This window comes from Pan paniscus, chromosome 1 (genome assembly GCF_029289425.2).
Source record: "Pan paniscus chromosome 1, NHGRI_mPanPan1-v2.0_pri, whole genome shotgun sequence".
Lineage (NCBI taxonomy): Eukaryota > Metazoa > Chordata > Mammalia > Primates > Hominidae > Pan > Pan paniscus.
In genome coordinates, this window is record NC_073249.2 from 11,797,661 (window position 1) to 11,812,598 (window position 14,938).

The 14,938-nt window shown below is 36.5% G+C and overlaps 1 protein-coding gene across 4 annotated transcripts in view; it reads right to left on the reverse strand.

Moving 5' to 3' along the window:
- Positions 1–14,938, reverse strand: part of RYR2 (ryanodine receptor 2) — a 788,503-nt gene that overhangs the window by 470,105 nt on the left and 303,460 nt on the right. For 3 of the 4 annotated variants that reach the window (XM_055098600.2, XM_055098645.2, XM_055098571.2), the window contains exons 1-2: positions 5,558–5,567; positions 266–340 (exon numbers count right to left, since the gene is read on the reverse strand). In XM_055098600.2, coding sequence (XP_054954575.1) covers positions 266–340; positions 5,558–5,566 — 84 coding nt within the window. In that variant the 5' untranslated portion in view covers position 5,567. Of the gene's footprint in view, positions 1–265; positions 341–5,557; positions 5,573–14,938 lie in introns of those variants that run through there. The other variant, XM_034949586.3, reaches the window with a different exon arrangement.

Sequence of the window (14,938 nt, forward strand, 5' to 3'; positions counted from 1 at the left end):
TTCTCTCCTCCTAAAACTACTCTATCAAAAGTAAGATACTGAAGATGGTAATCATATAATGATAGAATTAAAGGACCTTAAAAGTCATCTGAGCTGACTTTCATCTTTTACATGAGAAACTAACAAGGGTACAAAGATATGAAAGAACACAAACATTCAAGCTCATTAATACCATTGCAGAAATGATGCTACCAGCATTTGCAGACCATGTACCCCCAAATGGATCAGCATGACCACAGGGAGATGAAATCAAATGCCTACTCACCATGCCACTATAGGAATGGCGCAGCAATATGGCATGTCCGTAGAGGAGTGTTCGATGACCACCACCTTGAGCAGTCTTTAGAGAGAAGAGAAAAAAGGAGAACAAGAGAGAAAAACACAAAAGAGTAACTTAACCAAGTTGATAAAATACTCTCTTGCTCTCAAAGGAACGTTAGTAGGAAAGAATGTACTAAGAGCTCTTGCAGACAAGCAAAGTGCTGTTGAAATAATGTATACATTGGAGTAAAGTTAATGTAACCTCTATTATGGGATTAGCATTTTATCTAGTTCTTGAAAAATAAACTTGGTATCAGTAAATAATTATCATAATTATAGTTATTTATTCATAAGGTACTTAATAATAATCTCTTTCCCATTATATTATGGTTTCCACTGGGTGGGAACCATGGTACCTTAGGCACCATTGTATTCCAAGTGCCTACCTGCATGCGGAACATACAAGAGGCACTAAATAAATGTTGATTCAGGCCAGGCGTGGTGGCTCATGCCTGTAATCCCAGCACTTTGGGAGGCCGAGGCGGGCGATTACCTGAGGTCAGGAGTTCGAGACCAACCTGGCCAACATGGCAAAACCCCATCTCTAGTAAAACTACAAAGATTAGCTGGGCGTGGTGATGCCTGCCTGTAATCCCAGTTACTCGGGAGGCTGAGGCAGGATAACTGCTTGAACCCGGGAGGTGGAGGTTGCAGTGAGCTGAGATTGCACCATTGCACTCCAGCCTGGGCAACAGAGCAGGACTCCATCTTAATAAATAAATAAATAAATAAATAAATAAATAAATAAATAAATAAATAAACAAACGTTGATTCAACGAATGAGTATTCCTAGAACACAAAATTGATCATAATGCCTCCAGGCTTAAAAACTTCTCATTCCTCCCAATTGCTTATAGGGAAGCATCCAATCAATCTCTTTCCATGAAATAGAAGAGTGCTTCTTACATTGGAGAGCTTGTAAAAACACAGATTCCTGGCCCTTACCACTGGGATTTTGATTCAGTAGGTCTGGGGTAGACACAGAGAAGTTTCATTTCGATAATTTTCCAAGTGATGCTGATGCCGTTGGTCCAGAGACCACTTTGAGAAGCACAGAGAGACATTTGTCTCACTCATCTCTAGCCTCATCTTCAATCATCCTGTGCTCCAAACATACCCCCTTTCCCTTCCCTGAATATGCCATACTGCTTTCATGCTGCCCCATCTCGGAATACAACGTTCCCTCTCTCTAGTCCTCCCTGCCTTATAAAGCCTTTTTAATACGAAAGCCTCAGTAGTTTTTTTCTATTAGTGCAACTGAAGGATTTTTCTTCTGTGACTTCCAAACTGTATAGAATAAATATGTATTGATGTTATAATTTAATAAAGTTTTTATAAGAATGGAATGAAACTTTTACATATTTTATGTACATGTGACTCTTGAACGACACAGGTTTGAATGGCACAGCCCCATTTATACTCAGATTTTTTCCCCCTCTACTTTTTAAAACTCTGATTAAAGACTACCTCCTCTATGAAGCCTCATCCAGTTTCCTCAAAGCTAGTCACTCTCCCCATCCTCCTGCAGCCCTAGGTATACACACGTACATTGGCCTTACACTCCACACAAGAACCCTCCTCCCCTTGATCAGACTGAAAACTCCTGAAGGACAATGACGCTGTCCTGATTATCATTTCACCTCCAGCTATGAGCGTGAGGTCAGGCCATGGTAAGTACTCAGTAAACAACTGTCAAATGAAAAACTGGATATGGGGAAGCTCACTTCAGGCTGAGTAAGGAGTATGAATAAAGGGGTCATGGTATATAATCACAAGGTGTGTAAGAAGGAGGAAGCAATCATGGAATTTTAGTGTTGGGTTGCACAGAAAAACTTCACAGGAATTATAAAATTAGATCAGGGAAAGACCATGGAAGGTACAAAATATTATGACGAGAAGTTTGTACTTCTTTTTGCAGGAAAAGGAGGTCTTTAAAAATTTTCAGAATAAGAGTGATGATACTGACCTGTGCCTTAAGAAGTACAGAAAGATGCTTTAATATCCAATATTATGACAACCTTTTTACTAAACAAATATCACATTCTTGTTGTTCCATATAGTTTCTTAAAATAACTTTATGTTTTGCTTGAAAAAACTCAGAACTATTCTAAAAACAGATATTAAAAGGTATTAAAATAAGAAAAACTGCTGGAAAAAAACACTTTTTTGGGGGGCCGGACGCAGTGGCTCACGCCTGTAATCCCAGAACTTTGGGAGACCAAGACGGGTGGATCGTGTGAGGTCAGGAGTTCAAGACCAGCCTGGCCAACACTGTGAAACTAAAATACAAAAATACAAAAATTAGCTGGGCGTGGTGGCGGGAGCCTGTAATCCCAGCTACTTTCAGGAGGCTGAGACAGAAGAATGGCTTGAACCCGGGAGGCAGAGGTTGCAGTGAGCCGAGGTCACACCGCTGCACTCCAGCCTGGGCGACAGAGCGAGATTCTGTCTCAAAAACAAAAACAAACAAAAAAACAAAAACAAAACAAAACAGTCACTTTTTTCACATAACTGAGAAGAAAAGGGAAAAATCTACTTTGAAAAACTATACTCCTTCAGAGAATGAGGCTGTCTTTAGAGAGCACTTTTTTTTCTATAATGCATTTGAATTATTGTGGCCAAGAACAATTTTATTTACTTTGTCTGGTTTGAATTACTTTGATAGAAGCTCACCTTTTCATACCAGATTTATGTTCCAAAGCTATAAAATCCACGTGAACTTTAATAACACTTGACAGCAACACTAGTCAAAACAAAATGTTTTAAAAGTGAAGGACAAGGTCTTGAAGTTAACCAGAAAGTGCTCCTTTTACCGTAAAGCTTGGCCTACTGGCCTACACATTTCATATATATATATATATATATATATATATATATATATATATATATATATATATATACATACACACAGTGTGTGTGTGTGTGTGTGTGTGTGTGTGACTAAAGAGGTTTACACACACATTAAAATTACCGGCTCTATATTTTGTTCTTTCTGGTTTGCTTTTTTTGTTTTTTGGCTCTGTGTTTTTTAAATACGGTTGGCCCAGAGCAAGGCAAAGTGCCTCATGCTTGTAATCCCAACTACCTAGGAGGCTGAGCCCAGAAGATCACTGGAGCCCAGGAGTTCCAGGTTGCAGTGAGCTATGTTCATGCCACTGTACTCCACCCTGGGCAACAGAGCAAGACCCTGTCTCTTAAAAAATAAAATACGTAGTGAATCACACAACAGGGTCACTGAAGGATTGTAGCAATCAATGAGAATCCTGGCCTCAGTTGAAGATAAAGGTGCCTGCAAAGGCCAGTTTAACATTGTCAAGACATCCATTTGACACGGACTGGCTTACTTGGGGTGGTGTCTTCATGGAAAGTCTCCTCAGGGAACAGATCAGGCTTAGGACAGTCCTAATGCATCACTGTTTAGCACCAACCAGCAGAAATAGGCTCCCACAACAAGAAAGCATCCATCTGGTTCTAAGAAGTTAATGCCTTTTCCGTATGAAACCCAAAGCAAAGCATGATTGAAAGGTGAAAGCGAGATAAAATTCAGCATGTTTTTCTGTTTACGTGACTTAAATTACTGTAATTGCATGCATATGCCCTCCCCTTAATCCAATTCTAACCTTTCCAGATCATCCATTGCAAGTGTGAAAATAACTATTGGCCTTCTGGCCTCGAAGTTAAAAGAACTGGGGGCCTAATTAAATTATTTTAGGCATACCACCTGCTTTTAACTCATTCTACATCACCTTTCTATTTGCACTGGTTTTTATATGCATTTGTTCTCACAAGGGACCTTCAGATGTCTGTTTCAGGCGACCATTTCATTCACCCTTCCCAAGGGGAAGTCCATACAGTATTGTACAGTTGAATTAAGAATGAGATGATAAAATGAATACAGCAAATGCAGATTTAGCATGAAAAACTAAATTTTCTCAAACCCAAAATCATAAGTTATCAGTATTTGCAAAGAGAGGAAATATTCCTATTTTGCTGTTGTTTTAAATATTTTTCCAACCCAAACTCTTGTTTCATGATATGTCTAATTTAGGGATTAACGTCCTCTCTTCAAAATGTGATCATAATATTTTCTACTGAAAAATAAGAGCTAGAGTTATTTGAAATTCTGGAACATGTTCCACGTCCTGGTTGATAGATGGCTTCAGAGAAATACTCTGATCTGTCATCCCATCCAAAACGCCGAATTCTCACTGGTAGTGAACAGGTCCAGGTTAGGGTGTCCCACAATGCACCTGGTTCAGTTTTATTAAACATGATGGATTTAACCACAAAATTCAACAGACTGACAAGAACGTGCTTCCTTTTCTTCAAAGCAATCTTTTCCATCTATATCTGGAATTTTGATTTAATATTTCTCACAGTCTCTTTCTTTCAAAATCATAAATTCTTTTAAGCCTTTATTAATGGAATATCAATCTTTCTACCTACCCATTGTTTCTTGGCTTTTAAGATAAAAAAATTAAACCCCATAAATGTTACAGGAGAAAGGTAGTGGGCATACGAAAATGAAACAAAAATTTTCTGTTATATATCCTAAAATAACCATAGTCTGCTCTTCCTGTCTGTCCCTTACATATTCCTTCGATGACATGTCCACATGCTTTACTCTTTTCATTTGTCTACTTTTACAATATTTTCACTTTTCCAATTTAGTTGAGAAATGAATAAGGGGCTGGCTGAATTATTTTCACTTCTCCTGGAGTAAGTAAAAGTAGTTTCTTGGTGCCTCCCCTAATTTCCCAGTGGAAGAATTTCCCATTGTATTCATGCAAAAGGGCATAAATGCAAAGTCAACATAATCCCCAGAGTGAATACTCTAAATGGAGAGCTACTAAAATTGTTTTAATAAGAGAAATTCTTAATGTTAGCTAATTAAATATAATATGTTACAATATGACCCAAAAATGTCAAATGTTGTTTGTTGAGTTGTTAAATCTAAACGTGATTTATCTAAATTTAAAAGCTCCAAAGCTTGATTTTTAAAAACCTTCTAAAAGCATGTGAAGAAAAGTTACATGGATTCAAAAGTAAAACAAATGTGTATAACCATACATAAAACATACAAAGTATCACATATATATAGCTGATATATAGTAATATATATATCTGTCATATATATAATACAGCTATACTAATATGCAGATACATACATATATAATCCATATATAGTAATATATCTGCTATATATATACATAGCATATATATTAACATGTCTTACCTTCATCATGAATTTCTGCAGGGGCATAAGGAAAAGAGAGGAAACATTAAATAGACACGATCTCAAAGACTTGCTTAAAAATATCTCTTATTTATAAAGACTCCGTTATCCTAAATGGAGCTATGTAAACAATAAACATAAAAAAAAACATTCACCATGTTATCGCAACAAAACTTAGTATCAACTACATGCTAGAGAAAAGCCGTAGCAAGCAAAACTCTTTAAAAATGTTTTGACGTTAGTTTCTTCCTTTTTCTGTGAAAACATGCTGCTCTGCTTTCAGTGATTCCATTGACAACCTATTTAAGCACCAAAAAAGATATCGTCTTAAAAATTGATCCTCTGCAAATGCTTTTTAAAAAACCAACTTGCGTCTTTTGCATAAAAATGCAGTGATAAAAACAAACAGCAACCCAACTCATTTTAATAAAAACAGTAGATTAAAACAGGTAAGGTAGATCGTAAACTAATATGCTGCAATGAGCGGCTCTCATTTCATGCAAAATAACAGTAAGCAATTTCTTAGACACTGAATATTGTGAAAGGTGAATTTCACAGAAAAATCACAAAAACATTTCTTTTTCTCTTAAAATGACACAGTCTCCTTTCATAAATTATAAATAGCTCTTTTTTCTTCTACAACACATAATGTGTACGTATGTGTGTGCATATGCAAATTTACAAATAACTTCATTTTTCTTTACACCTCTAAAGTTTCTTTGACTACTTATTCCTAGGAGAGTTACACAGATGAAAGAGTATGAAAAAGAAAACAATGATATATTTCCAAACTTAGGGCTGAATTTGTTGTCAGGTTGATGTCTAAGTCCTATGGAGAAAAGATATCATAGAGACACTAGTTGTAAGAAAAACAGCAAGGAAAAGTTTTCCAATATATATATTTGTAAATATTACAATTTTTCCCTGAAACATATCTACATAGTAATATGTATATTTTTAAAGGGAAATTCTGTTGAGACTAATTTTTTCATTTTCAATATTACAATTTCAAGGAAAAATTGTAAAGAAGCTTTCATTCTTGGCTTAGAAAATACAGGCTGTTTAGTTACCTTTTTATAACTGATATTAATCATACATAATATCAGGAAACTTACTTTCCATGTTAAACTGACCAATCACATGTGACTCACTAATGGTAGAGATATCACTAAAGAATTAGGCAAAATCATTATTAAGCCTTAATTCAAAGAAACACAAAAACCTAACATTTTGGTACAGCACATGGTTTGTTAAGAGATACTTTCTTCATGAGATTTTTTTTTTTAATTAAGCTAGGTTTGGGAGATTTTCCTTCAGGAAATTTTCTCAGCCTGATTTTGTCAGGTATCTAAGTTGAACCGCTTTAAAAATGTAGTAGGTATTAACAAAAAAAAGAGTGGTTAGCCAAGTGACCGAGGTCTGCTATTCGGCATTGCTAAGTCATGTCTGACTGCAGGAAGAATAATACACAGAGGAGAGCAATCTGCATACACGATAAAATAGAATGAATACTGAAAAACAGCAAATGCTGAAATATCCTTCTGCAGAATGAGAAAGAAGAGCAGATGTAAGACACAAACATCATTTTCGAAAGATAATCAAGAACATGAAAGATTTGTGGTATTAGTGGCATTATTGACAATAACTTTCTGTACAAATCATTTCTTGTTCAAATTGGTTTAAGTGCTAGATATTACCAAAATTATAGCATCAGGAGACATTCAAAGGGATCGTTTAAGGGAAAAGAAGAAAGCAAAGCACATTAAAACAAAAAAGATGAGTATATTAGTTTAATTCAATGTAAGCACTGCTTCTGTATGATAAAAGCAACAAACAGAAAAAGAATAACAACAAAAACCCTTTAAAAATTGATATGATGGAAAGTAGAAAAAAGAAACACATAAAGATAAATATTGAAGAAAGCAGCCTCTTTGGGTGTGGAGAATGTCGTTTTTGTGCTTACAATAAGTTTAGCAAATGAATTAACAATTTGATTTATTTCACTAATGAGAAGTTCAATAGACAAGAGCTAAAATTTCATTACACAAAATAGAGTAAGGGATGACTATATGGGCAATTATAGGACAGGCACGCAGCATGGATTCCAACGTGCTTTCTGTCTTAGAATTTTTTGGATGATGATTAATTTGCATAGAAACACAAAGGTGGAAATTTTAGTTCTTTAGGCTAAAACTGCAGATGTCAGTAACTCAGTGTCCCAGGTTTAGATGAATCCGGAATTGACACATCAGATGGAGCTCCAAATACAAGCAAAACCTGGGGGCACATGCTACATTAACATGGAAGCCAGGAAGAGAAATTGCTATTGCTACATTTTAACACATAGACGGCCCTGGGTGTCAAATGGATGACAAAAAGAAGCAGAATCATCTTTCGTCTGTAAGCATGAGCCACTCAGTGTAGTAGATCTAAAAGACCTAAGGCACTTTCTTAGCAAATGCAAATGATTATGAATAGAAAAACAAATCAAATAGCAATACTTTACTCTGAAAATTGCTAACAAATACTGGATATCAAGAGAATGCATATTTCATCTGTTCTTGGTGCAAAGAAGGAAACAATAATTCAGGTAATGTAGAAAAGCTCCTCTATTATAATGATGCCTTTCAGTTCAACCTTGACTTTTTAAAACTGGTATTTCAGTTTCATGAGCTAAAAACTGATTTTTAAAAAGGAACGCTTCTAAAAACCTACCTTAGAACTTTTAAAAGAAACTGTTATTGAAATGTCTCCTCAAAAATTATATAGATAAGGATTTAGTGACAAAGCACCATACATTTGGGGGCTCGCCATTAAAAAGGATTATCAAATGCAACAATTTGAGAATAGCCTCAGAAGTCATCCTAGCGTGAAGTTTCCATTAAGGAGGCAAAATACCCTACTCTGTACACAAAATATACATCAAATTTAAGCCTTTTCGCCATCTTTTCCTCTCCACGTATCAAGATGCTAGGATTCTCCATAAGTCTCCAACTGGTAACCTCTCCTTTGTGAGGAAATATCAGGTAAACTTCATTATGTTGAGAAAACAAAGTGATTTCGCCACCAAAGACTAGGATTTCTAGGTAGCTATAGTTAATTAACGATAGTCCCAATAATTTTTAGAATAAAAAAATTAACAACAATTCCGAGTTCCAAATATCAATATATACTACCTAATGGCATATGAGGTTGAAAAGCTTCAACTATCGCTCTTATGATGAAAATATGTGTCTGGGTGCAGTGGCTCATGCCTGCAATTCCAGCACTTTGGGAGGCCAGGGCAGGAGTACCTGCTTGAGCCCAGGAGTGCAAGACCAGCTTGGGCACCATAGTGAGACACTGTGTCTACAAAAAATTAAAAAGTTAGCCAGGCATGGTGGCACATGCCTGTAGTCCCAGCTACTCAGGAGGCTGAGGTGGGACTATCACTTGAGCCACACTCCAGCCTGGGTGACAGAGCAAGACCCTGTCTTTAAAAATATCTATATAAATCCTATGGAAATGCTTCACTTTCTAGGATTCCCCTGCTAAAAATGTCCAAGATGCTCTGAAAAGACAGACATATTGATTACAGGTACAGAAATCATCTGAAAGAGGCTTGTCTACCAGCCCATGAATGAGCAATTATACACATAATAATACATTCTATTGAAATGCCCTTGTGTCACTCATATTAATGACCATCACTGGAATCTAGTTATGTGAGATGCAGATATGTTTAAAAAGAATTCATTCTATTTTTTGGCAGATTTATAGCAAGTTCTTTTTCAACCTATAAACAGCTCTGTACAGACAGTAGTTAAATGGAATGTCTTCTCTTTTGAGTATAATAAATTTGACATATATATGTACATACAATTATGTAGTTCTTCTTTAGAAGGGTAAAGAAAAATAAATGATTCCGATAAGCTACTATAAGTTCTCACACTTTATCTCTGTGACAGGTTTATAAAGCAAAGAGCTGCATAAATGCCTAAAACATGAAATAGAAGAGGTATCTAGGGCTTTCTTCATTTCCCAGCTTGTCTCGATAGAGAATTTCTCTAAATCAAAAGCAACACATTGATTTCTACAGAGGGCAAATGGATACTGATGTCCTGAAGACATATAAAGCCTGCCCTCTATTCAGATCATCATCTACACATAAAAAATTGCCCATGTCAGAATACAGAAGACTCCATATATTTTTAAAAACCATTTCAAACATGAATGAACCTTGATAGCTTGAAAGCATTTCGCAGGTTCTCACATAATAGCAGTCGTGTGTTAAAATGCATTTTTAAACAACTCTCCAGTTAGAAACATTTGAAATGATTATGGATTTTAACAATTACAACAGCATCATCATATTTTTTAAGAGAAAATACATGTGTAAGACATCACTCAGTCTATAGACAATGCTTCATAGACAACAGTCTCACAGTCTATTTCATCCTTTTGCTGTCTTCACCCCACTCATGACCTGATTCCTAGGCCTCCACATTGGAAACCAACGGTATAGGTTAGAAAAGGGCTAGGAGTGGAGTAGATGGAAATGACCATTAGTTACTTTCTTATCCAGTACTCAGGAGTTTTATTCTCTTTTAAAGTGTAAAGAGCAGCATTTGATAACTCAGTGGGCTTGTGATTAAACAGATGCACAGCTGCTCAAAGAGACAGTGATGAGGGAGAGAAGGAAGGAGATGAAGGCAGGAAGGGAATTAGGGAAAAGGGGATGGAGAGGGGAGGGAGAAATGAGAAAGAAAGAGAAAGTGATTGATGGACCTTTGATGAAACTATCCAGAATAATATTATCAGAAGCTTTATACAGAAGCCATTTTAATTTTCATATATATTTAAGTTTGTAAGGCTCCCAAAGGTCTTAATCTGGTGGTGGTAAACGCACCCTAGACAAGCAAGTATAACAGAAGTTAAAACAGGTCACTGTCCCAAAACAAAACAATGACCAGTCTCCGAAGGGGATTTACAAGAAGGTCCCTGACTTACAATGGTTCTATTTATGATTTTTCAACTGTACGACAATGTGAAAGTGATTTGCATTCAGCAGGAACTGTATTTTGATTACCCATACAATCATTGTATTTTTTACTTTCAGTATAGTATTCAATAAATTACATGAGATATTCAACACTTTAGTATAAAATAGGCTTTGTGTTAGATGATGTTGCCCCACTGTAAGCTAATGTAAGTGTTCTGAGCCCATTTAAGGGAGGCTAAGCTAAGCTATAATGTTCTGTAGGTTAGGTGTATTACATGCATTTTTGGCTTACGATATTTTCAACTTCTGAAGGGCTTTTCAGGATATAACCCCACCGTAACTGGAGGAGCACCTGTACTATCACGTCCCAAAACATATTGTTATGCCACCTAAGCAGGGATGTCAAAGAGGGTGGCTGCAAATCCACTGGCTGCCCTTAGCTGACTGCCCACCTCCAGTGTATTATTAGAGGCCAGGCAGCAAAGAAATGGTTTCTTGGAGAGAAGTGCAGGTGGGCCTGGAATCCTGCCTGCCTCCCAAGCTTGCCCTCACTTCAAGCCTAGCAAGGGTGGCTTCAGGGATACCTGATAACCCTGGGAGCTGGGACACCATAGACTGGTGTCTTCCTATGCCTGGAGATTGAGAGGCAAAAGGCTGGGTATAGTCCTACAGGGCTGCAATTGGGAAGTGACCACACTGCCAACAAGCAAATGGGGGCCATACTAGACAGATCCAGCTTGGGATTGTCTCAGAGCCCACCAAGAACTCCCAGGAAGAGTGAGGAATTGCCACTGACCAGCTAGTGGAGACGCATTTGTCTGCAGCAAGAGAAGCTCAGGTCAGAGTTTTCTGGGGATGGAAGCTCCCCGAAAGACCAATGCCAAGCGCCCACAGAGAAAGTCAGCATTAGAAACCTGGCAAGCCCAGTGCATGACACTATGATCAAAGCAGACCTTTCCTGCCAAGCTTTCTCTTCTGTCTCCTTCCCACAGCACCTGAGAGTGGCAGACTCTCCGGGTACCAAGTAGGGCGTGAGGAACCCGGCAGGCAAGCAAGAAACAGCTTCCCAGATATCCATCCCTCCAGCTCGATTCCTGACAAGTTAACTTGAATTAGCTTCAAGTTCACCTATTATACAGATTTGGGCATTTTAATTACTGAAATGAGATCTGTATGACTTGAAATGTCTGTGGGGTATTTCACTCTTGGAATACGAGAAAGGTCATGGGACCAGTTCTAATTTAACTCAAGGGGCAGAGAAGTACCAGCCCCACAGAGGAGTGTGTGGGTTAGGTGGGTAGAGGGTTAAATTACTTTCTGTTGGCCTTCAAAGTATACCTGTAACAGTAGAATTTCAAACTTCTAATGGCCAAAGCATAAGATATGAACTGGATAGGTCTTCAAAGAAAAAAAGAGCTCCAATCTAAAATTTGCTGCAACATTTATACATAGTGATCATCAGTGTTCTAAAACCCAGCAGAATCTTTTTATTATATGACTTCTAAATGAACATGTATTTTGGCACCAATATGTTTTAGCATTGACATGATAGTAATATTCAAGAAAAAAGGAGTAAAGCAGATTCTAGTCCTATAGACAAAGAGATTATGGCCAATAAAGAGGCTACATAAGATTATAAAGCCAGTCACTTGGCAAACTAAGCCTCAGGGTTTTTAGCTCAGAAAATATCAGAGATATTTCCTTAGAACTAGAAGGCAACCTCTACTGCAATGATTTACAAATAAACTTAATACAAATAAAAATAAATTATTGTAGGAATAAGAAAGAAAAAAATTACACAGGCAGATCAAAAGTAACCAAATCCACAGAGGAACAGAGGGGAAGACTTTTAGACAATGGTGAAAAGATGATTTTATTTACTGGCAAATGCTTTGTAAATACAAAGTAAGTAAAAGCAGCTTGAGTGGTTGGTCAATACCAATCCAGATATGGCACAGAAATAGTGTAATGGAAGTGAAGGGATGCAAGGATGGGAAAAGACAGAGGGCTATGTTGTAGGATGCTGATATTAGGGAAGTGCAGGACAAAGAGGTGTCATACGTGTTCTGAGAAGGAAGCAGCCTTCCCTTACCAAGACAAGAAAAATGTGAATCTTGGATCAGCATTTTAACTATAGCCAAAGAGGAAGGTAGGAAATTTCAAAAACAAATAGTTGGTCAAAAGTAGTAGTAGTTCGGTTATAAAGAGAAATGAAGACTTCAAATTATTCTCAGCAACATAACATACAAGTCACAGTTTTCAAAGGTCATCAGAAATGGTAAATTAAAAAACAAGTTTCCTTGTCTTTAAAGGGCTAAAAAAATTTTAAAAAAAGACAAGTGAACATGAAATTGTTGGAAAACACTACTGAAAGGGCACTGAAAAGATGGCAAAATTCTCAAAATATTGCATCAAGAAAGTTGGATCCTCAAACCAGAAAAATAATGAAGATAAAATAAAGCCATCAGTTAAGTCAATCTTAAAGGATTCTTCATATAAGTCACAGAGCAAATACAAAAACATTTCAACAATGAAAAGCCTCACTGTTCTGCACTCTTGGGAGAAAGTGGAGTAGGAATATCAGTCTTGAGGAGACTTTAATTTCCATTCAGAATCCTGGTGTGTTAAGTATTGGAAGGTACCTTGGTGTATTTCCTCTCTCCTTTATTTTTTCCTAACAGATAAGGAAACCGAGACCAAAAGAAGCAACGTAACTTTTTGCACAACTTGTGACAATGGGGGCTCTAAGAATTAGCCTCCAGAATCCTGTAACTGCGTTTTTCTACATGGTCATTCACCTTCACTGCTTAAGATTATACAAGGCTGGGCACAGTGGCTCCTGTGGGTAATCCCAGCACTTTGGGAGGCTGAGGCAGAAGGATCACTTGAGTCCAGGAGTTCAAGACCAGCCTGGGCAACATAGTGAGACTCCATCTATACCAAAAAAAAAAAACGGTTCTATGACTTTCTATGACTATATATATAATTGTCTTCTTCTACAGTACATGGATTAAACAGTCAAGGTTTTTTTTTTTTTTTTTGCAAAAGATATACAGACAGTATGAATAATAAACACTTTTCTGTTGGCCAGAAGCACATAATAATTACAAAATAAATTATATAAAAACTATGTGGTTCTAGGGATGGAAAGTACTTTAATATGCCCCATTTCAGATGAAGCAAAACCAGAAACATAAGGTTCTCATTAGAGATCTGTAAAACATGTGTTCATTACAACAAAGCAGTTAGTTTGAACACTAATAGTACAAGCCACACTAGGAAGCAAAATAAAAGATTAGAGGCGATAGCAAGCATGCACTTTTAGATCACAATTTCTTTGCAAATACATGGAAACACATACCCATTTTTCCACATCAACTTGCTGTGGAAAGAAAAAGCCAAAATAAATAACAAACAAACAAATACCTAGCAATGTTTCAATTACTGTCATTTAAATGAATTGATATCAATTTGATCCTTGCACCACAATCTATTTCCAATTCTAAAGCATAAAAAATTGTATTCAAGTTTTTCATTAACAACATTTAATCTCACCAAACAAAAATAATTCAGTTAATTTAGCAATCAGAACTCTAAAAGACATTAGGCTGGAAAGGCACCAGGTACATAAAATAATGAAAATCCAATTTATTTAAAAGCAAACATGAACATTTCTCTAATTCTCAAACGTAATAGGCCTTCTGATTTAAGAACTACTACTCTCCTCTAATTATAAAAACTGATTTAATTAAAAAGATCAATTTAGAGACATAGTGTCTAACTACAATTTCTCTCGTGACACTTAAAGTAAAATTTCTCTTACTCTAATCTTTCTAGCATTTCATACAATTTCACAATATAAAGGCATGCCTTAACAAATAGTTCTGAAGTTATGTGGGAATCAAATTATTTTTTAAAGTTGTATTTATAAGTGAATGTTAGTCTCTTAATCATTATGTGGCTCTTTAAAACTTAAGTGACTATAATCATACCCACACTGTAAACAGAACAAACAAAAAAGCCATATGTCAACAAAGACTGTCTCTACAACGCCCTAGGATTCCTTGCAAATAAATCAGAATAAAAAATTTCAACATTGAGAGACATACTCAATCTCAAAGGTAAGTTTCCTTAACTCACCTCCCATCTATAGAATGTATAATTGGTGTCCTGTGGGAATTGTGGCTTGCTTCACACCCTTCATGTATGAAAGTTTATTTGTAATTTTTTTTCCTTAGAAAACTCATTAATTAGGTAAGAAGCTAATGCTACTTAGGCAGAAATCTTGGGCTATTAGCTAGGAATCTCCAATGCTCTGGCAAGCAAGCTTTTGGGAAGCCATGTGCATAAAAAGCAACATACAGAGTGATTATTTCAAAAATGTTATAAAGTGATATTTA